Below are 22350 nucleotides of genomic sequence, written 5' to 3'. Positions count from 1 at the left end.
AAGTCAGCCTGGGCAAAAAAGGCTTGAGACTTTTTTTTTTTTTTGGTCCAGTCGTGGGGCCTGAACTCTGGGCCTGGGCGCTGTCCCTCAGCTCTTCAGCTCAAGGCTAGCGCTCTACCACTTGAGCCACAGCACCACTTCCGGCTTTTTTCTTTTTGCTTATGTGGTGCTGAGGAATCGAACCCAGGGCCTCAGGCATGCAAGGCAAGCCATCTTCCCAGCCCCGAGACTCTTATCTCTAATTAACCAGAAAACTGACAAGTGGTAGAGCACTAGCCTTGAGCAAAAAGCTCAGGGACAGCACCCAGACCCCTATCACCAACAAAAATAAAAAAAATTTAAAAATTGAAGAAACAAACAAAAAGCAACCACAAGAAGCTAGGAACCAACTCAGGAGGCGGAGATCTGAGATCTCAGTTCAAAGCCAGTCCAGGCAGGAAAGTCTGTGAGACTCGTCTCCAATTAACTACCAGAAAACCACAAGTGGAGCTGTGGTTCAAGTGGTAGAATGCTCACCTTGAGCTCAAATGCTCAAGGACAGTGCCCAGGCCCAGAGCTCAAGCCCCATGGCAGACAAAACAACAACAACAACAACAAAAACACAACAGGAATTAGGAGACAAAAGCCTCTATCAATACATTCAGGTTCTACCAGCAATCTCATAATTTAGTGAACAAAACAAACCTGCTTAAGAATTTTTCAAACTAGAGGCTGGGAAGGTGGCTCAGTGGTAGAGCCTTGCATGCATGAGGCCCTGGGTTCGATTCCTCAGCACCACATAAGCAAAAAGAAAAAAGCCAGAAGTGGCGCTGTGGCTCAAGAGGTAGAGCGCTAGCCTTGAGCTGAAGAGCTGAGGGACAGCGCCCAGGCCCAGAGTTCAGGCCCCACGACCAGACCCCAAAAAAAAAAAAAAAAAAAAGAATTTTTCAAATAACCAAATTTAACCCACTTAAGTGAGGAGACACATTTAAGCCACAAAAGCAAACTGTTACCTACTCTGCAACTTTACTTTTTATTGAAAGAATCTTATGAAGGATTTTTTAATTTAGCCACCTACTCAATGGCAAAGGTTTAATTGCTTTTTTACATGCAACTAATATGAACTGTTTTCTCCACAAGGAAACCCTGGATCAGAAAAAGATGACATACCACATAAATTAAGTGCTTTTAATCAAAAAGCTAACCAGTTGTCTAGTTACATTTCTCCCTCCAAAACACTATCTAAACTTGATAGTAACTGAATCTCTAGGTAACGTATTCAAAGTTGAGATTAAAAATTAGGTGAAAAAAAGAGTCCTCAGGTTCAATTAAGAGCCCTACTTCATACATACCAATGGTCCTGACTAGACTCTAGACAATATACTAAAAACCCTTCTAAGAACATTAACTTCAAGTAGCCTTTTTCTAGTTTCCAATTTGTGAATAAAGATATATTTTGTTAATTCTATCAGAAACCTTGTTGCAACTTGTTTTATTTACAATGCCAACTTCTGCAAGCTTAACTAAAGTTAACTAGACAATAAACTAGGCAGAAATTGCTCTTACAGAAAGAAATCCTAAAATGCCACTTTCCACAGAGAACCCACAATTGTTTTATTCAGAAAAGAGAAGCTTTCACTCGGACTAGAAGAAACTCAGCCAAAGTTTGGGATGTGTATTCAAACTACACATGCAATGAGGACAACATTACGCTAATACAATTGATGTGCTGTTGCATTTGTCTACTGTTTGTCTAATATTAACAATTATAAACAGAGCAGTGCAACTAGTATTTGGAACAATCCTTGTAATGTTACAGTGTCAGGCACATTTCACTTCTCTTCACACCACTGGTTCTCTTTGCGTACCTAGAAGAAGAGACAAACATTGAAAGACTTGAAAGTACTAGGTTCTACTAGACCTAGAGGCTAGACTCCAGAAGCTAAAAATCCCCATAGTCTCCAATAGTCTGAGTCAGAAGGGCAGATGAAAAGCTGGAAAAATATTAGAGGTTTATTTTCTAGTCAGGTACTAGTGGCTCCTATCTATAATTCTAACTACTCAGGAGGCTGAGATCTGAGGGTCACATTTAAAAGCCAGCCTGCTTTTTTTTTGGTGCTGCTGCAGGCTTCCTGCCATCATGGTTAACTTCCTAAAACCCGTCGTACTTTTTGTAAGAACTGTGGCAAGCACCAACCTCACAAAGTAACACAGTACAAGAAGAGCAAGGATTCTCTGTATGCCCAGGGAAAGCGTCGCTATGACAGGAAGCAGAGTGGCTATGGCGGTCAGACTAAGCCATTTTCTGGAAAAAAGCCTAAGACTACAAAGAAGATTGTGCTGAGACTTGAATATGTTGAGCCCAACTGTAGATCTAAGAGAATGCTAGCTATTAAGAGATGCAAACATTTTTGAACTGGGTGGAGATAAAAAGAGAAAGGGGCGGGGCTGGGAAGGTGGCTCAGTGGTAGAACGCTTGCCTTGCATGCCTGAGGCCCTGGGTTCGATTCCTCAGCACCACATAAGCAAAAAGAAAAAAAGCCGGAAGTTGCGCTGTGGCTCAAGTGGTAGAGCGCTAGCCTTGAGCTGAAGATCTGAGGGACAGCGCCCAGGCCCAGAGTTCAGTCCCCATGACCGGACCCAAAAATAAAAAAAGAAAGGGGCAAGGGATCCAGTTCTAAGCTCCAACTTTTGATATGAAGACAATAAAATTGTGAGGTCAAATTCAAAAAATAAAAATAAAAGCCAGCCTGGACAGAAAAGCCCATGAGATTCTTACATCCATTTAAACACCAAAAACGCCAGAAGTGGAGCTGTGGCTCAAAACGGTAGAGCACTGGCCTTGAGAAAAAAAACAGTGACAGTGCATAGGCCCTGAGTTCAAGCCTCGGGACACAGACGGACGGACACACACACACACACACACACACACACACACACACACACACACACACACACACACACACACGGACGGACACACACACACAGTTTATTTCCTGATTCCTTTTTTCTGAAATTATCAAAAAAGCAAAGGCAATAGGCGATTAAGTTTGTCCTTTTGGCCTCTTTTTTTTTAAATCAAATAATGTTAAACCTATGACAAAACGTCCCAAGTACTGAAACTAGAAATTGTTACTGAATATGAAAGAATCTCTCTAGATCAAAACCCGTTTTTTCTTGTTTATAAAAGAGCAGTGTTATTTAAGTGTTTATAGATTCAGACACATAACGTGTGTATGCAGGATGCAGGGCACACACTAATTCCTCAAGTATCAACACTCCTTGATAGGAAAACTCTTTTAAGACAAACAATGTGATACCTAACCTACCTGGGCTTCCTCCTCTTCAGTAAAGTCATTCTTAATGTTGAAAGTTTTGCGAATCTCCTCAGGAGTTTTCCCCTTAATCATATTGGCAACAGTCTTGCATGTGACATCAAGCAAACCTTTGATGTCTAAGTAGTTTGCAGCCTGTAAAATGACAGCTGTTCACTGAAGTATACTAGACTAAATCCGAAGTTAGCGACTAAACAACCTATAGCTAATTAACTTTGAAGTGCTATTTTTCTCAGTTTTTCAGATTTCTTCTTTCATCTGTTGAAAACATGCTACTCTTTAAATATTTCCATATTTGCCTAGATATCTGATAACTTTTAATTCCACTGAAGTAAAATAATATACTTTTTTTGGTGCTAGTCCTTGAGTTTGAATGCAGGGAGTAGACACTGTACCTGAGCTTCTTTAGCTCAAGGCTAGTGCTCTACCACCTGGAGTCACAACCTGGAGCCACGGTGCCACTTTCACCTTTTTCTAAGTAGTTCACTGGAGATGAGTCTCATGGACTTTCCTGCCCAGGTTGGCTTCAAACCACAATTCTCAGATCTCAGCCTCCTGAGTAGCTAGAATTACAGGTATGAGCCACTAGCCCTTAGCTAGATTAAATTTTTATGACTTGAATTCTTGACAGTTTATGGCTCAGAACATGGTCTATCTTAAGAATTCTACTGTCAATGGATATAAATGTTCTGTGCGTGTCAATTAAGACAAGTTAATCAGTCATATTGTTCAGTGTATACTGATTTTATCTACTTGTTCCATTAATTATTAGTAAACAAATACTGGGATATCTATGACTAGAGATTTGCCTATTTCTCATCTGATTTCCACTGGTTTTTGTTTCACTTTCTGGAAGTTCTCCTTCTTATATCCTCTTGATGAATTGATTCCCTTTTTTTTTTTTAACTGTATTTTTTTTTTTTTTTTTTTTGTCTTTTCTTTTTTGGTACTGGGGATTGAACCCAGGACGTTGCACTTGCTAGGCAAGCGCTTTGCCACTGAGCTATATCCCAGCCCTGATTCCTCTTATTCTGTTAACATTCTGTTACAAAATCTACTCTGATACAAAATCTACTTTGATATAGTCACTGTAGCCTTCTTAGTGTTGGCATATACTTATTTTCCCATTTTAAACTCAATTGTGAGTTTACATTTAAAGCACAGCTGAGTCCTATATTTCTATGTAATCTGCCATCTTTGCCTTTTAACTGGTATTTGGATCACTTATATTAACTAATTGTTAATATAGGGTTTTAAATATAACATTACATTTGTGCTCAGAGGATATTACAGCTCACTAGTGATGCATTTATCAAATTCAGCTACCACATACATACTCTGGAATAGAACTATCTTATAAAGACATACCAGAATAAGTTCAAAAAGTGTTCCTTGGTCAACTTTCAGGAATTCTTGGTCCCAAACAGGAATATCATCTGTACGCTTTTCTTTGTTCTCATCATCCTCAGGAGGAGGAGGATCATCCTTGTGGTGGGTGCACCACTGAATGACCTGAAACAGAAGAACAAATCCCTCTGTGGTCTTTGTTACAACATACTCATTCCCCTGCTGGAACATCCCTTATTCTTGGGATAAGAAGAGGTTGTTGACTTGAGCAAGGGGATAAACTTCAGGAAAGACTAGTTTGAAAAGCAAAAATGAAGCTTGAAGAATCTTTAAAAATACTTAACAGGTGAAAGATCTTAGCAGATAAAAGCAAGCCATGCAGACAGGGTAATATACTTGATAGTGCATTAAAAACTTCTGCAGGCTGGTCATGATGGTAAAGGCCAGTAACAAACCAGCCTGGTGAGATTCTTATCTCCAAATAACCACTAAAAAAAAAAGGTGCAACTGTAGCTCGAGTGGTAGGGTGCTACCTTTGTGCAAAAAAAACCCAGGCCCTGAGTTCAAGCCCCAGGACCACACCAAAGAAATCCCCACCGAGAGTATCTCATCTCATTCCGAATAGTTACCAAGAAACAGCAACAACAACAACAAAAAGGGAAACCTGTATACAATATTGGTGGAACTGTAAACTACTATAGCCACTGTGGAAATTAATAGACATTCATCAAAAACCTAAGAATAAGCCGGGCATCAGAAAGAAAGAAAGAAAAAAGGAAAAGCCAGTCAGGTGCAGTGGCTTTCACCTACAATCCCAGCCATTAAGGAGGTAGAAATAGGACTGAGGCCTGAGCCCAGCCTAAGCAAGTTAACAAGGCCCTATCAGTTCCTATCTGTAATTCCATCAATGAAATAGCAAGGGGGTTGGGGTTGGCTTAGGCAAAGAGCACAATACACTACCTCTGAAAAAAATAAGGCAAAAGGGCTTGAGGTTATTAATAAGTTTAAAACTCCAGTACCATAAAACGAGAGGAGAGACTTTAATAATAGCTTTTGAAAGGAGGAACCTAGTTATGGAAGAAGACAGAAACAGCAATTAGCACTTGCCTATAGGTATTGTTTTTGTCGGTCATGGGGCTTGAACTCTGGGCCTGGGTGCTGTCCCTCAGCTCTTCGGCTCAAGGCAAGCGCTCTACCACTTGAGCCACAGCACCACTTCTGGTTTTCTGGTAGTTAATTGAAGATAAGAGTCTCATAGACTTTCCTCCCGGGCTGGCTTTGAACTGCGATCCTCAGATCTCAGCCTCCTGTGTAGCTAGGATTACAGGCAAAAGCCACCAGTGCCCAGCAAGAGATTTTTTTTTTTTTTAAATGTAGCTCAGGGCTGTAACCCGTGCACTTAGGAGGCTGTAGCCAGAAGATCCTGAGTTCAAGCCTGGGCTCAAGTGAGACCTTATCTCAATGAAAAGAAACCAGGCATTAGTGGCTCAAGCCACTCAAGCTAGTAAGTATCTCAACTTGAAGCCAGCCAAGGCAGAAAATTAATCATCAAAAAGTGGGAAGTAGAGATGTGGCTCAACTGGTATTGTGCCAGACTTGAGTGAAAAAACTGAGGGAAAGCAAGGGAACTGGAATTCAAGCCCAAGTTCCAACACATAAACAAATACGCACACGTGCGTGCAAATTATATAAGATTGTTATTGGTCAAATGAGAAAAGTATGGAAAATCTACTATAGTACTTTCAGTTTGGAATCATGCAAATCGGTTAAAAACTTCAAATCCTCAGAAGCAGCCTGAGATCACCACATCTACTATCTCCACGTTTGGTCACTATGTTCTAGCTCCCACACTAGCATACTCTTGTCTTCCAGTCAAGCACTAGGACCCAAATCCAAAATTTTTTCTCCTCAATCTTTTTTTTCCCCCCCAAATCCAAAATTTTTTCTCCTCAATCTCCCCCCCCCTCCCTCCCCCGCCCCGTCATAGGGCTTGAACTCTGGGCCTGAGCACTGTCCCTATGCACTTCTTCAGCTCAAAGCGAGCGCTCTACCGCTTGAGCCACAGCACCCCTTCCTCTCCTCAATCTTCAAGTCTTTAAGATCATCTTCTTGGAAAAGCATTTCCTAACCATTTTTTATTCTAAAAATACTTAATCTTTCACCAATCAACTCAATATGCCTTCTCTTTTTTATTCTCCATAGCTTTTCTTTCCCATCTGACTTATTTCTCACATTGACATATCTATACCCTTCTAGAATGTACAGTGTTTATTTCTTTAGTTCATAGCTGTACACAACTCTGAATGACTACAAATAACTGACAACAAACTGGCTGGGAATGTAGCATAGTGGTAGAGTGCTTCCCTAACATGCACAAAGCCCTGGGTTCAATTCCTTAGTACCACATAAACAGAAAAGGCTAGAAGTAGCCCTGTGGCTCCAGTGTTTGAGTGCTAGCCTTGAGCAAAAGACGCTCAGGGACAGTTCAAGCCCCAGGACTGACAAAAAAAAAAAAAACAGTTCTTTCAAAAGCATTTTACATTAATACAGAGAATATTAATTATAAGGCAGTATGTAGAGGGTTGGGGATTTAGCTCAGTGGAAGAGCACTTGCCTAGCAAGTACAAGGCAAAGAAAAAAAAAAAGAATATGTAGAATTCAGGGAAAAAATGAAATCCAATAAGATAACAGTTTATAGCTTCTAAACCATAAAATATGTATTACATAATAAGCACACTGGTAAGAAAAATTCTTGGTTAAGGAATGGTGGGCCACATCTGTAATCTCAGCCATTGAGGCAGCAAAAATTGGGAAGATCAATACCAGCTCCACACAAGTAAGACTCCCTATTCCTCCAATCTCAACAATAATCCTAGGTATGTGGGAGTTGTAGTAGGTAGGACTGAGGAGGGCCCCAGGTATAATACACCTATCTGAAAAATAACTGAAGCAAAAGAGATGGGGGTGTGGCTCAAGTGGTAGAGGGCTAGCCTTGAGATGAAGAGCTGAGGGACAACTCTGGGCCCGGGCCGAGTTCAGACCCCACAATCGACACACACAAAAAAAAAACCTGGGCTGAGAAGGTGGCTCAGTGGTAGAGCGCTTGCCTCGCATGCATGAGGCCCTGGGTTCGATTCCTCAGCACCACATTAAGAGAGGGGAAAAAAAAACCTTTGTATTTGTTAAACTAAAAAAAAAAGTCTTGTACTTCTTAAGACCATTAAAAAGGATGGTTAAATGAAAACAGACAACACTGAACATAGACATGGCCACTAAGTGAAAAAGTATCCAACCATTTACAAAAAAAAAAAAATCATTTTTGTGCCAGTCCTGAGGCTTGCACTCAGGGAGCCTAGGTACTGTCTCTGAGCTTTTGGGCTCAAGTCTAGTGCTCTACTTGAGCCACGGCTTCACTTCTGGCTTTGTGGTGCTTAAATGGAAACAAGAGTCTTAAGGACTTTCCTATCCAAGCTGTCTTGAAACTGTGATCCTCAGATCTCAGCCTCCTGAGTAGCTAATTACCAGCATGAGCCACTGGAAGACTAATAGTCAGTGTTGGTAAGAGTATGAAAAAGTAGACAATGTAGCTCCAACTAATGCAGAAGTCAAGTTCTTAAAAGAAAGCCTAAGATGAAACTGCATAAATTTCAAGTCAGTGACCTTCGGAGTCTCCAACAGGCAAAAGCCAACTGGAGCTGAACAGTCTTTTCTCTACATTTGGTCACTTTTTATCCCAATGGATATTCCTAAAGGTTATTTTTCTTTACAATGTGTTAGTAAGCCCTTTGTCCTAAAATCCTATACAATATGGGGACTCTTCATACTTAGACACAAAGGTAATCAATAACAAAACAAAAAACCCACAGGTTATTTTCAAGTTCTCATTGTTTGCAACAAATACATTTTTTTTCCCTAAGCATATATGCTATTTGTTGTATTTCACCGAATGTTCATGGTACAAAAGACTAGACAATTCAAATATTTACAATGTCTGCAACAACAAGCTACCGTAAATTATCCAGTTACAAACCTTACCACCTAACACTTAAAAAAGGGATGCTATCTGCTTGCAGTGGCTCAAACTTGTGATGTTAACTTCTCAGAAGGCTGAGATCGGAGGATCACAGTTCAAAATCAGCCAGGACAACAAAATCCATTGGGCTTTTTTCTTTGGTCAGTTGTAGGGCTTCAATTCAGGGCCTGGGCTCTGTTCCTGACCCACAGCGCCACTTCAATTTTTTTGTGGTTAAATGGAGGTAAGACTCTCACAGACTTTCCTGCCCAGGCTGGCTTCAAATCACAACCATCAGATCTCAACCTCCTGAGTGGCTAGGACCACAGCCACCACCACCCAGCTCATTTACTCAAGCCACACTGGAAGCATGTAAAACCTTCTAAGCTAATTAAAAAGTCTAGAGTAGCTGGGCGCCGATGGCTCATGCCTGTAATCCTAGCTACTCAGGAGGCTGAGATCTGAGGATTACTGTTCAAAGCCAGCCCAGGCAGGAAAGTCTATGAGACTATTACCTCCAATAATCACTCAGAAAAAACGGAAGTGTGCTATGCTCAAGTGGTGGAGTGCTAGCCTTGAGCTGAAGAGCCGAGGGACAGAGTCCAGGCCCAGAGTTCAAGCCCCACAGCCAACCAAAAAAAAAAAAGTTTAGAGTGTGGTGGTAACAAGCCAGTACTTGGGGCACTGAGGAAAGAGGATCTTAAAGTGTTCAGGGTAGGTCAGAGCTACAATGCAAGAACTTGTCTCAAAACAAAACTAAATAAAGTCCAAGTGACCCAATTCTAAAAATTAAACCTTTTAAAGACCTTACCTGAGGTTGGCAATATATCTCAGTGGTGGCTGAATATGTGTAACATGCTCAAACTTCTGGGTTGATTGCCAGCACACCAAAAAAAAAAAAAAAAGTAAAAATAAAGACTTTACCTTTTTTAATATTGCTGCATTAACATTTGGTAGAGGAACTGGGTCATCATCTCCTTCATCATCCATTCCCAAATCTAAGAACACCAGAGAAGAGTAGCCATTATTTCCTAACTCCACTATAATACTTACACCAAGTAACTTGCAAAACAAGTTGTTTCAATGAAAATTAAGAGGTATTTTACTAAGAACATTAGAAACAGAAATGACATGTGTTTTACTCAAAGTAATCGCGTGAGTAAATACAGGCACAATAAAGTTCTTCATTAGAAGCAAAGTATTCAGGAGGCTGACACGTCAGGATCACAGTTCAAAGCCAGCCCGGGAAGGAAAGTCAGTGAGACTTTTTTTTTTTTTTTTTTTTGAGGTCCAGTTGTGGGGCCTGAACTCTGTGCTTGGGCACTGTCCCTCAGCTTTTTTAGCTCAAGGCTAGCGCTCTACCACTTGAGCCACAGTGCCACTTACAGCTTTTCTTTTTGCTTATGTGGTACTAGGGAATCGAACCCAGGGCCTCATGCATGCAAGGCAAGCACTCTACCAATGAGCACCTCCCCAGCCCCTCAGTGAGACTCTTATCTCCAATAAACCACTCAGAAAACCGTAAGTGGCCATGTGGCTCAACTGGTGGAGTGCTAACCTTGAGCAGTAAGAGCTGAGGGACAGTGCCCAGGCCAAGCTCAGGCCCCACTACCGACCAAAAAAGAAAGAGGAGAGGAGGGGAGGGGACTCTTCCAGTTTTTCCCTCCTGTCCCTACCCACAAATTAGTTCATTTTCTACACAGTATCTAGTAAGTACCACATTTGTTCACAATTTGTTCCTCCATTTCTGTGCCCTTCCTTACCCTCCCAAAAACATATGAAGGAACAAATAAGACAAAAAGAAAACAAAAACAGCAACAAAGAAACCTCTTGTTTTTAGACAAGTTTTTAAAAACTAAGTATAAGCTGGGTGTCAGTGACTCATGTCTGTAATCCTAGCTACTGAACAGGGTGAAATCTGAGGACCATGGTTCAAAGCTAGCCTGGGTAAAAAATGCATGAACATACTCATCTCCAATTAACCACCAAAGTGCCTGCCTGAAGTAGGGTTATGTTTCAAGTGGCAGAGCCTTGAGTGAAAATGCTGAGACAGCACCGAGATCCTGAATTCAAGCCCCAGGACCAGCACAAAAATGAATTAGTAAAGCTAGGTATAAAAAGGTAAAAGTTGAGCTCAGTGCAGTGGCTCATGCATGTATGAGATCTGATATTCAAGGTTAAAAACCAGCCCAAGCAGAAAAGTCTGGAAGACTCTTAGCTCTAATAAATTACCAAAAAGCTGAAGTAGGGCTGTGGCTCAAGTGGTAGAGTGCTAACCTTGAGCAAAAAAAGCTCAGGGACAGCACCTCAGGCACTGAGTTCAAGCCCCAAGACCAGCAAAAATAAAAAATAAAAAGATAAATATTATCTAATAAAAATAGGACATGCTATTATATTTACCTAAAAATGTCTCAGGACACTGAGGGGAAAATCAATATTATGACTAGGGAAGTTAAAGAGAATGTGGGTAAGGTACTTCTTTGGTTGGCAGTAGTCCAGGATGGCCTGTTAACCCACTAGGCTCTATCCTTAGCCTGTAAGAGCTAGAATCACAGGCAGGTATGTACCTATGCCCAGCTGAGGTACTGATTTCCAACATATACTCTGGGGCATGTTATTTATCATATACTTATTACTTGTAACTATGAAACAAAGTTTCTCTAGTAAAAAGAAGTTAGCTTTCAAATTCTCAGAAAGGTTGGTGAATTGTCAGAGAAAAAAATCTATAGAGTTAAAATCATGTTAAAGATTCTGAATAAAAATAGGTTAAAGCCGGACGCTGGTGGCTCACGCCTGTAATCCTAGCTACTCAGGAGGCTGAGATCTGAGGATCGCGGTTCAAAGCCAGCCCGGGCAGGAGAGACCGTGAGACTCCTATCTCCAATAAACCACCAGAAAACCGGAAGTGGCGCTATAGCTCAAGTGGTAGAGCGCTCGCCTTGAGCTGAAGAGCTGAGGGACAGTGCCCAGGCCCAGAGTTCAAGCCCCACGGCCAACCAAAAAATAAAAAAAATAAAAAACAAAAATAGGTTAAAGCCCAGTGCTGGTAGCTCACATCTGTACTCCTAGGTACTCAGGAGGATGGGATCTGCAAAACCAGCCCAAGCAGCAAAGTCCATGAGACTCATCTCCAATTACCACCTAATAACCATAAGTGGAACTGTGCTTAAGTGGTAGAACACCCAAGCCCTGAATTCAAGCCCCATGATTGACCAAAAAAAAAGTTAAACCAAATGGCTCTACCCCTTCAGCTTCTAGGTACCTAAAGATCTAACCAAGTTATTTAGTAACTGTCAAGTGCCAAAATTAGAAGCCAAAGTTGTGCACTCGAGGTCACTCAGCTTTACACATTTCAGGAAAGTGGTAGAGTAGATTCAGAGGGCTGGAAATGTGGCTTAGTGGTAGCTGCTTGCCTTGCATGCAAGAAGCCCTGGGTTCAATTCCTCAGTACCACATACACAGAAAAGGCTGGAATTGGCTCTGTAGCTCAAGTACAGTGCCCAGGCCCTGAGTTCAAGTCCCATGACTAGCCAAAAAAAAAAAATTTTTTTTTTTTGTTTAGGGAATATATTGGTAAAGAACACAGATCAGCTGGCTTATATTTTAACTTACACGGAAGTAGTCTATGATTACAAAGGAATGCACTAAGTTCCTTGTGGTTATAAAGAACACTTCTCTACCATTTAAGAGTGTAATGTTTTCCTTTTGTTTTTAAGACCTAATGCACAAGTAGCAACGCTCATTCCTTTATGCTATTTAGTTTCAAGGACTTCTGAAAGACACCTGTATTCTGATATCACATTATGATCCAAAACAAATAAGCCAATCCACATACACATGCCAAGATCTTCACTTCTGATTGTCCTTTTTTTTTTAAAAAAAAAAATAAAAAAAGGTACTATTTTCTAAGTCACATGAAACTAACCAGAGATACTGAAAATGCAAAACAAGAAAAGCACCGAAGTTGCCAAATTCCAGTCTCCCAAATAGAATCCTATATAAGACCATTGGTACTTAAACCATTTCCCTTTGATTTCAAAGGATACATACATAGGGAAAGCAAGTTCACTTGCTTCAGTGATCAAAGGAGCTCTATGTTCTTAAAATTGGCAAATGCTTCTGTAAAGCAGCCCAAGACATATTAGTGTATCAAAAATCAACTAAGATGAGCCAGGTACTGGTGGCTCATGCCTGCAATACTTAGCTACTCAGGGGGGCTGGGAAGGTGGCTCAGTGGTAGAGCACTTGCCTTGCATGCCTGAGGCCCTGGGTTCGATTCCTCAGCACCACATAAGCAAAAAGAAAAAAAGCCGGAAGTGGCACTGTGGCTCAGGTGGTAGAGAGCTAGCCTTGAGCTGAAGAGCTGAGGGATAGTGCCCAGGCCCAGAGTTCAGGCCCCATGACCGGACCCCAAAAAAAAAAAAAAAAAAAAAAAAAAACTTAGCTACTCAGGAAGCTGAATCTGAGATCCCAGTTCAAAGCCAGCCCAGGCAGGAAAATCAGTGAGACTCATCTCCAATTAACCACCGGAAAACCACAAGTGGTACTATAGCTCAAGTGGTAGAGCATTGGCCTTAAGCTGAAGACAGCACCCAGGCCCAGAGTTCAAGCTCCAAGACCAACCAAAAAAACTAGTATACAGGCATCAATTTTGCTATCAGTTTCTCATCTTTTAGAAAAAGCCTACTCAAGCCGGGCGCTGGTGGCTCACGCCTGTAATCCTAGCTACTCAAGAGGCTGAGAGCTGAGGATCACGATTCAAAGCCAGCCCAGGCAGGAAAGACTGTGAGACTCCTATCTCCAATAAACCACCAGAAAACTGGAAGTGGCACTATAGCTCAAGTGGTAGAGTGCTCGCCTTGAGCTGAAGAGCTGAAGGACAGTGCCCAGGCCCAGAGTTCAAGCCCCACGACCGACAAAAAAAAAAAAGAAAAAAGAAAAAGCCTACTCATGTACCTTGGGATTGTTTTTACACTATTAGTGAGCAAACCATGCTTTTTCAAAACAGATACTTGATAAACAGGTCCGTGGGATGTACCAATGGTTTTACAAACTTAATAGAAGAAATCTGTGTGTGTGTTAACAGGATATAGGACTCCAAGTCCTGGTACCAATTACTTAAAAGAATGCATTTTGCTTTTATCAAAAAACAGAAGTCACTAACTTAGAAAACTGAAGAAACACCCTGCAATTCAACTTCTAGAAGATGGAGTTAGGGCAAGGCTGGGGTGTTAAGAATATAGAAGCCAGAGCCCAACTCATGCTCCTAAGTCCTAGCTACTTGAGTGGCAGAGATTGAGAACCTTGACAAGTCCTAGATCCTAGGCAAAAAGGGGAAACTTCCTTTCAAGTAATGGGAGATGACTGGGCATGGTAGTATGGGAAGCACAATATGGGCACAGTGGTGTGTTCACTTGTCAGTCCCAGTGACACAAGAAAATATAAGTAGGAGGACCCAGGCTGGTCTGGGCATAAAGTGAGACTATACATGTCTATCTTTAGCAGTCTAGAACTCAGGCCAAGATCCATCCTCAATTGCTCGTACATTGCTACACAGATCTTTTCAAAGAATCTCAGTTCAATCTCAAAGTCATTCTTTTCAATTCCTCTCAAAACTCATTTACAACTCTGCCAACCACAGTATTAAAAGCCTACCCTGTTCCCAACAAATCAGCTAAAAAATCCCTGAATTTTACTTTTTCTTAATTTATCCTGTATTCCTCAGCATGATCTCCCAAAACATCCTAATTATTACTCACCAGAATTACATTACAAGTGTTTCCAAAACCTGAAATAACACCAGCCAAGATGCTCCCACAGCACCACTTGGCACTTAACTAATGCACTAATTACACCAAGTGACAGTTTGCTTTTAGTGTCTGGCTCTACTCCCTAGTTTCTAAATTCTTCAAGAGCAAAGATGACATCTCCTTTACCTTCTTTTCACTATAGTTAGTACAACACATAACCCTTTCTCTTCTCCAAGCCTTGCTTTATGTAGAGCACACACTCATGATCCACTTGCCCACCCTCCCAAGTACGGGAATTATAAAGGTGTGCTACCATGCCATTTCTCTCTTCATTTATTATAAGCTGTAGATCGTTGTATATAAAAACTTCTGACATCTGAGTACTAAAGTGCTGCATATGTTCTGTACCAGTTTCTAAAAGATGACAAGAAACAAAAGGAAAGCTTATTTCGGAATAAAAAGAAAGACATGTACACATCTTTCCACACATAATCCACACTTTCTCTGAGACAGCATGCTCCACTTAGCTGCTATATATATATAGCAAGACAACTTTTCTCCAAAAGTTTTAATTTTTGCCTTAAGAACTTGTGACTCCCAACTTACTTGGAACAGAAATAAGCTAGTCTGAAGCTTGGGGATCATTTCAATCTTTAATAGGTTACGGTTTTATCCATTTACTAAGGGGAAAAACCTACTAATTCAAACAATGCAGAAAGGACTGCCTAAACCAGAACAATGCACTTTATACATCTAAAACCAAAATGTAATTCTGTGCGTGTGCCCACCTGGGGCTTGAACTCAGAGCATGGACGCTGTTTCTGTTACTCAAGGCTAGAACTCTACCACTTGAGCCACAGCTCCACTTCTGGCTTTTTGGCAAAGGCTGCTGGGCTGTCTTTGAACCTCAATTCTCAGATCTCAGTCTCCTGAGCAGCCAAGAGTATGAGCCACCAGCACTCAACTAAGAATGTAAATTTTGTCCTTCCATATTCTTTGATCTATCACTCATGTAAATTCAATATTTATCTCAAATTACCCATTTTTTTCTACTTTCCTCCCACTCAAATTTTCTAATAAACTTACCTTCCAACATGGTCTTGATGGTCACAGATTGTTTGGCAATTTCTACATCAACTTCAAATATTTCTCCATCAGAACTCTGTAACTTAATTGAAGGCATCTACAAAAGGTATAGTGAATGTGAAATTTAAAAGATATTAAGTCATAGTAGACATTTTACTAACTATAGTCAAGAAGCCTCTTAACATTAAGGCTGAGGACTTATAGTATGTAACCCTATAAAACAATTTTGTAAGTAATTCTTTAGAGACTAGCTTACAAGTGTTTCAAAATATGTTTTTAAAGTGTTACCTACAAGGACCAAAAACTTTTTAAGGTCTGAATTTCTACTAACCAGCATCTTTTTTTCTTTGTTTTTTTTTATTGTGAAAATACTGTACAGAGAGGTTACAATTACATGAGCAGGGTAATGAGTACATTTCTTATCAAGCATTGTTGCCTCCTCCTTTATTTCCCCTTACCATCCCTTCCCATCTCCCTCCTTCTCACCCCCCCACCAATAACCAGCATTTCTATAAAATGTTCTATAAAATTATGGAAATTTTTTTTGTGTGTGTGGTGGTGAGGCTTGAACTCTGGGCCTGGGTGCTGTCCCTCAGCTCTTCAGCTCAAGAGTAGAGCTCCACCACTTGAGCCACAGCACCACTTCCGGTTTTCTGGGTGGTTTATTGGAGGTAATAGTGTCACAGACTTCCCTGCCTGGGCTGGCTTTGAACAGTGATCCTCAGATCTCAGCCTCCTGAGTAGCTAGGATTACAGGCATGAGCCAATGCCCGGCAGTTCTGAAATATTCTGCTACTGAACTCCTTATTGATAGGAATCTATGTTTTTTTAGTTTTGATGCAAAATGTTTAAATTCTTATTATTCAAATAAGTCATTTGAATAACTACCCATCACAATTCACTGACAGACCAGAAGGAAATTAGTCCAAATAAGATAGCAATTTTTTTTCAGTGAGATCTACCAGTGAAAAATGAGTTCAGATCTCATGCCACAGTATTAAAATCCTAGTACCATACCCTCCCCACTCCCCAAAAAAAGGAAAAAAAATGAGGTCAAATTCAGAGTAGATCCCAATACGCTCATTTATGCCTGAAACAACACACAAGACCACATACAAGGGAATAAAGGACTTCGATAAGCAGATGTCAAAATAGCTCAAAAGGGGCTTAAATTTCAAAGAGCTTTTTGTCTTTCATTACTCACTGTCCAGGTGTCTTAAATTGGAGATCTTCTGGTAAAATCCTTGTAATTGCCTATTACTTGCTTCAAAAATGCACTTATTAACTCAGATAAGTTATAAGCCATTTGGAGAAAGAGATCTCTTACATAAAATTAAGCAATTAACTTCAGAGGACAAGGTACTGAAGGAGAAAAAATACAAATTCAAGTTCTAAACCAGCAATTTATTATCTTCAGGTTCTACCTCTACACTAGAACAGCATGTCTGGTTGTAAAAACTAACCTAAGATCTCTTTAAAACTCACTTTCCCATATAGCTCCCAGGCTTGTGCTTCTGAGGTAATTCACAATCCCATGATGTTACTATCTTAGAGGGCTAACACCCTCTAAGTGTATTTGTATTAACTAGTGAGTTAATTTTCACAAAAATGTAGTTTGACAATTTTAGGTTCGAAGACTGAGGACTAATATTACTAAAATCACTTAAAACACTCATTAAGCTTTCCTGAAACAAATTCTCTCATCCCAGAAACAAACAAGCTGCTGGAAGGAAACAGGTTTTACAATCAGCCATCAAAACATCCAGCTCTCACTTATCGGTGGTTGGGCAGAATCGGATTTCACTTTTCACCTCACAAACATGTTTGCCAATAATGCAACTGTGCTGCTGAATGGATAAAGGAAACTTGTGATAAGGCAACATAAGAGAGCTTCAAAAGAAAATATTCTAGGGCTGGGAAGGTGGCTCAGTGGTAGAGCGCTTGCTTTGCATGCTCAAGGCCCTGGGTTCGATTCCTCAGCACCACATAAGAAAAAAGCCGGAAGTGGCGCTGTGGCTCAAGTGGTAGAGCACTAGCCTTGAGCTGCAGAGCTGAGGGACAGTGCCCAGGCCCAGAGTTCAGGCCCCACGACCGGACCCAAAAAAAAAAAAGAAAAAAAAAGAAAATATTCTAAAATGTGCTCCATTTTTAATTAAAAAACTTACGTTCTGTTTCTATACCATAGTTCTGTTATGAACACTCCAGAATCACAAGTCTAACGCTGAAGCTGATAAAATTACTTTGTCAACCATTTCTTAATTTCCTTGGAATAATTCACAATAAATAAAGATGTGCTTAGTCATAATCAAATTCAGGTGTTGGGTTACTCGTAAGGAAGCCAGAATCTTATTAAATAACACAAGCAAATCGGTTAATCTGTAATTTGATGCACTTTGTAATTCTAGATAAAACAGAAAACTGTTAGTGTTTACAGTAGAATTCAAGTGCAAATTTTTAAAGGAAAAATGGATGGGATTTTTTAATCTGACATCCTTCAAAAACATTTATTCAAGCCTTCAAACTCCTGTAAATTAACCCTTAAGGTTGGCACACATCAAGTGCTATCACATGACACAATTTTTTAAAAAAAAAACAAACACGGTTTAAGTGACCTGGAATTTTGACTGCTCTCCTCTGCAAGGTAGAGACTTGTTCTACGCCACAGATACGTTCTCACTGTGTAATTTGATCAGAAAACCCCAAACCTCAAGTTTACATTAAAAAGTGAGCCAAAAGCAGGTGAAGGGGGGGGGGGGGGGGGCGGGGGTCGCACTATTAGGACTACTAGTACAGTGATCATTTCATAGGCTCCAGGCTGAGGCAAAACAATGCAGAGCGTACAGCAGGGGAAGAGCAGGGAGTCAGCTGCAAAAATGCGGCCGACAGTTAGGCAGGACTGTAACTAGTGACGCCGGGGAGAGAGGAGAAAAAAGGAAAGGGGGGTTCAGAGAACCCAGACGACTACCCCAGGCCTGGGGTCGAGGCCCACGCCCCCAGCCCGCGGGTCTGAGACAGCCGGCCCGACGCCGAGGCAGGCCCAGGCCGCAGCGTAGGCCTTGCAGCCGAGCCCCGCGCCGGCCCCGCCTGCCCGGGAGCCCGGCTCTCATTCCCGGAGAGCTACGCCAACGCGCGGTCAGGCCCAAGCAGGCGCAGAAAAGACGGCCCGGGCCTGACAGACCCCCCGAGGGAAGAGGCCGAGCGGAGGCTCCCGGCGCGCCGCAGGCGAGGCGAGAGGAGGCTGGGCCCAGCGGCCGCCCGCCTCACGGGGCCGCCGCTCAGCCCGCAATGCCGGCGCCACGGCTCCTTCCCGCTCCGTGAGCGGCTACTCACGGTGTTTGGTCTCGAAAAGACGGCGGACCAGGAGTCTGCCGGGAAGCGAGGCGACGTCCGCGCAAGCAGAAGAGAAAGACGAAGACAAGGCCACTGGAGCGACGCCGCGCGGCGCCTCCTTTTATAGGAGCGGGGGTGAGGGGGTGGGGAGGGCCAGCGCCGAGGACCCCGGGCTCCGTGACGTCACACAGACAACCGGGCTGGCCGCCGAGAACGCCTGACGGCAGGCCGCGGGGGGGGGGGGGGGGGGTGAGGGCGGGCCCTGGGTTCTTGACCATGGGTTCGCCAGTGGGAGGCGCCAGGGCGGTGGAATGGCGGGCTTGAGATGGAGTTCTGTCTTACCCACACCCGGGAGAGCGTGGTCTCTTCCCTCACAGAGGCCCGGCACCGGTTAGGGAACAACACGGGCCGGAAAGGTCTTTCAGGCAAGGGCTGTCCTGAGCTGCGTGAAAGACCCCAGTCCAGAAGGGCCTGGAAACAACAACAGGAGGTGGGGGTGGGGGTGGGGGTGGTGTTCGCGGGTTGCGGGTATTTCACGGCCCTCACGCCCCGTGATCACCGAGAGGGACCCGTTCCTGAATGGCTGAGCCGCAGGGGCAGGCTGGGCACCTGACTCCACAGGTGGTGGTGGTGGATTTCTATCTATGTATTTGCGGCCCTGGGGTTTGAATCCTGGGCCTGGCAAGGCAGGCAGAACACCTGCGAGCCCCACCTCCGCAGGATGCTCTTCCTAACCCTTATTTCCCACACCCACTTCTCAAGTGGCTTTGAAGGCCTCAGGTGGTCACTGTTGCAGGGAAAACCGAAACCTAGAGAGAGGGTGTGTTTGTAGCAGTGAGGATCCATGCCTTAGATAAACCGGCCCAGGGCCCTAAGTGGGAGTATTGGGGTGGGGGGTCCAGGCATGACTGCTAGACCCAGCCTGGCCAGAACTCGGTTCTATTGAGCGGTTCCCAGAAGGCGGTGTTAGGATGAAGCAGCTCAAAGGAAAAGGGAGAAGTCTGGAAAGCATCCACCTCACCTCACCCCATTGGGGGTTGTGCATCTGCCCCCCCACACACACCTAGGAGCATTACATCCCTCCCCAGGAGGCGAAGGCGCCTGGCTCACCTTGCCAACGGGACACGTGATGGTATTCCTGATTCCAGGAAGACAAAAGACACTGCCACACAGGGCCCCTAAAGAAACCAGAGACCAACAGCTCCTCTGGGATGGGACTGGGCAGGGAGGCCAAGCAGCTACTTGGGTTACCAGGTCTTTGTCTGCAAGCTGTGGTGTCCAGTGTCTGCCAGGTGCCACAGCTGATGACTGAAGATGAAAGGCCCACAGGTCTCATGCTTTTTCTCTGCAGCTCCACTTTCAAGCCCACAAGAGTGCCTTTGCTAGTCTGCCCGTCTATAAACTGGCACCTTATAAAATTGTTGAACTTCCTAAGTAGGACTGGGCTGTACCATAGCACACTGCTAATCCTGAGGACCCAACACAGGACCTTGCACAAAATAGATGTTTTTCCAAATACCTTCACCCCTCAGTGTTAGAAATATCAACAGAGGCTTGTTTTTTTGGGGGGGGGGTCCCGTCATGGGGCCTGAACTCTGGGCCTGGGCGCTGTCCCTCAGCTCTTCAGCTCAAGGCTAGCGCTCTACCACTTGAGCCACAGCGCCACTTCCAGCTTTTTTTTTTTTTTTTTTGCTTATGTGGTACTGAGGAATTGAACCCAGGGCCTCAGGCATGCAAGGCAAGCACTCTACCACTGAGCCACCTTCCCAGCCCCAACAGAGGCTTGTTTTAATAATAGAGATTTGGAGGTTGGGAATGTAGTTCAGTGGGAATTCATGTGCTTAGTATACAACAGACCCTGGTTCAAATCCCACTCCTCCATGTCATTTGCTTGTGTAGACTAAAGTATAGATTATATACTGTTTAAGGTACAGAGTATGGCAGGAAAGATACACACACAAAAAAAGTTAAGTGTCTTGGGATGGGATTTGGGGTGGTTTTTCACTTTTTTATCCTTTTCTGTCTTTGGATATCAATCCAGATGAATGCATTACATAGTGATTTTCTTAGTTGTTGCTAGTGGTGGTCATAGTGCTTGAACCCAGGCCTGGATACTGTCCCTGAGTTCTTTTTGCTTAAGACTAGTGCTTTAAAACCACTTTGAGGTACAGCGCCACTTCTGGTTTTCTTGTGGTTTATTGGAGATAAGAGTCTCACGGACTTTCCTGCCTGGGCTGGCTTTGAACCACAATCCTCAGGTCTCAGCTAGGATAACAGGCATAAGCCACCACAGTGCCCAGCTGAAAAATAAATTTTACTTCAAGAAATAAACTTGCATTGTCCAAAAAGAAATGTACTCATTCCCTGACTTATGAAATGAACCTCTGAGTACAACACCTTTATAATAATGAATTTTTTTTAAAAAAGGAAATCAATTTGACATAACAAACTTTTACTGTAATCTAGTGAAAGACAGTCCCCAATTATATTTTACACAAAATCTGGTAAAATGAAATTTTAAAATGAATTGGTCTCAAATGAATCCACTCAATCTAATTAATCTGATTCCACGGGGACAGGTTTTTCTGCCTCTTACACAAGTCCAGTGATTCTTAGACAAGGGGCAAGTTGAGAAACCTTAGTAAGAGTTCAGTGATGAAACACCGCCAAGAAGGAGCCAGCAGTGTTTTATCTGAGGTGACTGGTTTATCACTATACTTGCCCTCCCTGTAATTTTCCACTCGAGGACCCAAGGTAGTTGCAGAACTATGGGGTACAGGCTGGAGATGATCTTTTCTTATCCACAATTTGAAACCCATGTCAGAAAGGACTGGCCCCACAATTTCTTTAGTTCGTGTGTGTGTGTGTGAGAGAAGGGAGGTACCTTTGGTTCCAGAGCTGGCCCTGAGGAGGCCAAGAGAGGCCTCATCTGTACTTCAGGCACTCCGTAATCAGAATCCCTGTTCAACTGAGGAAGGAAACAAACCCAAATACTGCCCCATACCAGATAGCGACTGAAGAGCAGAGCTGAGGCTCCGATGCCAGCTCCTGTCATTACAACCATTTACTGAAGCTTGACCCCAGGATCATTTTCTAGTTCACATCTGTTCCCAGCATATTATCTTTAGAGAAACTAAAGGCCTGGAGTTCTAGCAGTCTGGATGGGAAAGTCTAGTGGTTATAAGGAATCCATTTCCAGAAATGAATCCCCTTTGTAAATGGAGTCATTGCTTTCATATATTCATAGGACTCCTTAAAGATGAAGCCTTCTTAGTACATCAAAAATGGGTTTTTGCTGGGTGCTAGTGGCTCATGCCTGTAATCCTAGCTACTCAGGAGGCTGAGATCTGAGGATCACTGTTCAAAGCCAGCCCCGGCAGGAAAGTCCATTTTTTTTTTTTGGTGGGTTGTGGGGCCTGAACTCTGGGTCTGGGCACTGTCCCTCAGCTCTTCAGTCAAGGCTAGCGCTCTACCACTTGAGCCACAGCACCACTTTTGGATTTTTCTGCGT

At 42.8% G+C, this 22350-nt stretch overlaps 1 protein-coding gene across 1 annotated transcript; it reads right to left on the bottom strand.

Annotated features, from left to right (window-relative positions):
* Window positions 1–988: 988 nt before the first annotated feature.
* Window positions 989–18948, bottom strand: Skp1 (S-phase kinase associated protein 1). Its single transcript, XM_042688927.1, has 6 exons — window positions 18840–18948; window positions 15510–15606; window positions 9598–9671; window positions 4683–4826; window positions 3309–3449; window positions 989–1847 (listed from the first exon to the last, which is right to left on the bottom strand). The coding sequence occupies exons 2-6, from the start codon at window positions 15604–15606 to the stop codon at window positions 1812–1814; spliced, it is 492 nt and encodes a 163-aa protein (XP_042544861.1). The 5' UTR covers window positions 18840–18948; the 3' UTR covers window positions 989–1811.
* Window positions 18949–22350: the final 3402 nt, after the last annotated feature.

The sequence above is a fragment of the Dipodomys spectabilis genome, unplaced genomic scaffold, assembly GCF_019054845.1.
Source record: "Dipodomys spectabilis isolate Male_0828 unplaced genomic scaffold, ASM1905484v1 ptg000119l, whole genome shotgun sequence".
Lineage (NCBI taxonomy): Eukaryota > Metazoa > Chordata > Mammalia > Rodentia > Heteromyidae > Dipodomys > Dipodomys spectabilis.
This window is presented reverse-complemented; position numbering and strand designations above follow the sequence as displayed.

Coding starts and splice junctions, on each gene's coding strand:
- Skp1 (XM_042688927.1), bottom strand. CDS start 15,606: ATGCCTTCAATTAAGTTACAGAGTTCTGATGGAGAAATATTTGAAGTT. Junction 4,827..9,597: donor ATGCAGCAATATTAAAAAAG/GTAAAGTCTTTA, acceptor CTTCTGTTTCAG/GTCATTCAGTGGTGCACCCA. Junction 3,450..4,682: donor CACTTTTTGAACTTATTCTG/GTATGTCTTTAT, acceptor GTCATTTTACAG/GCTGCAAACTACTTAGACAT.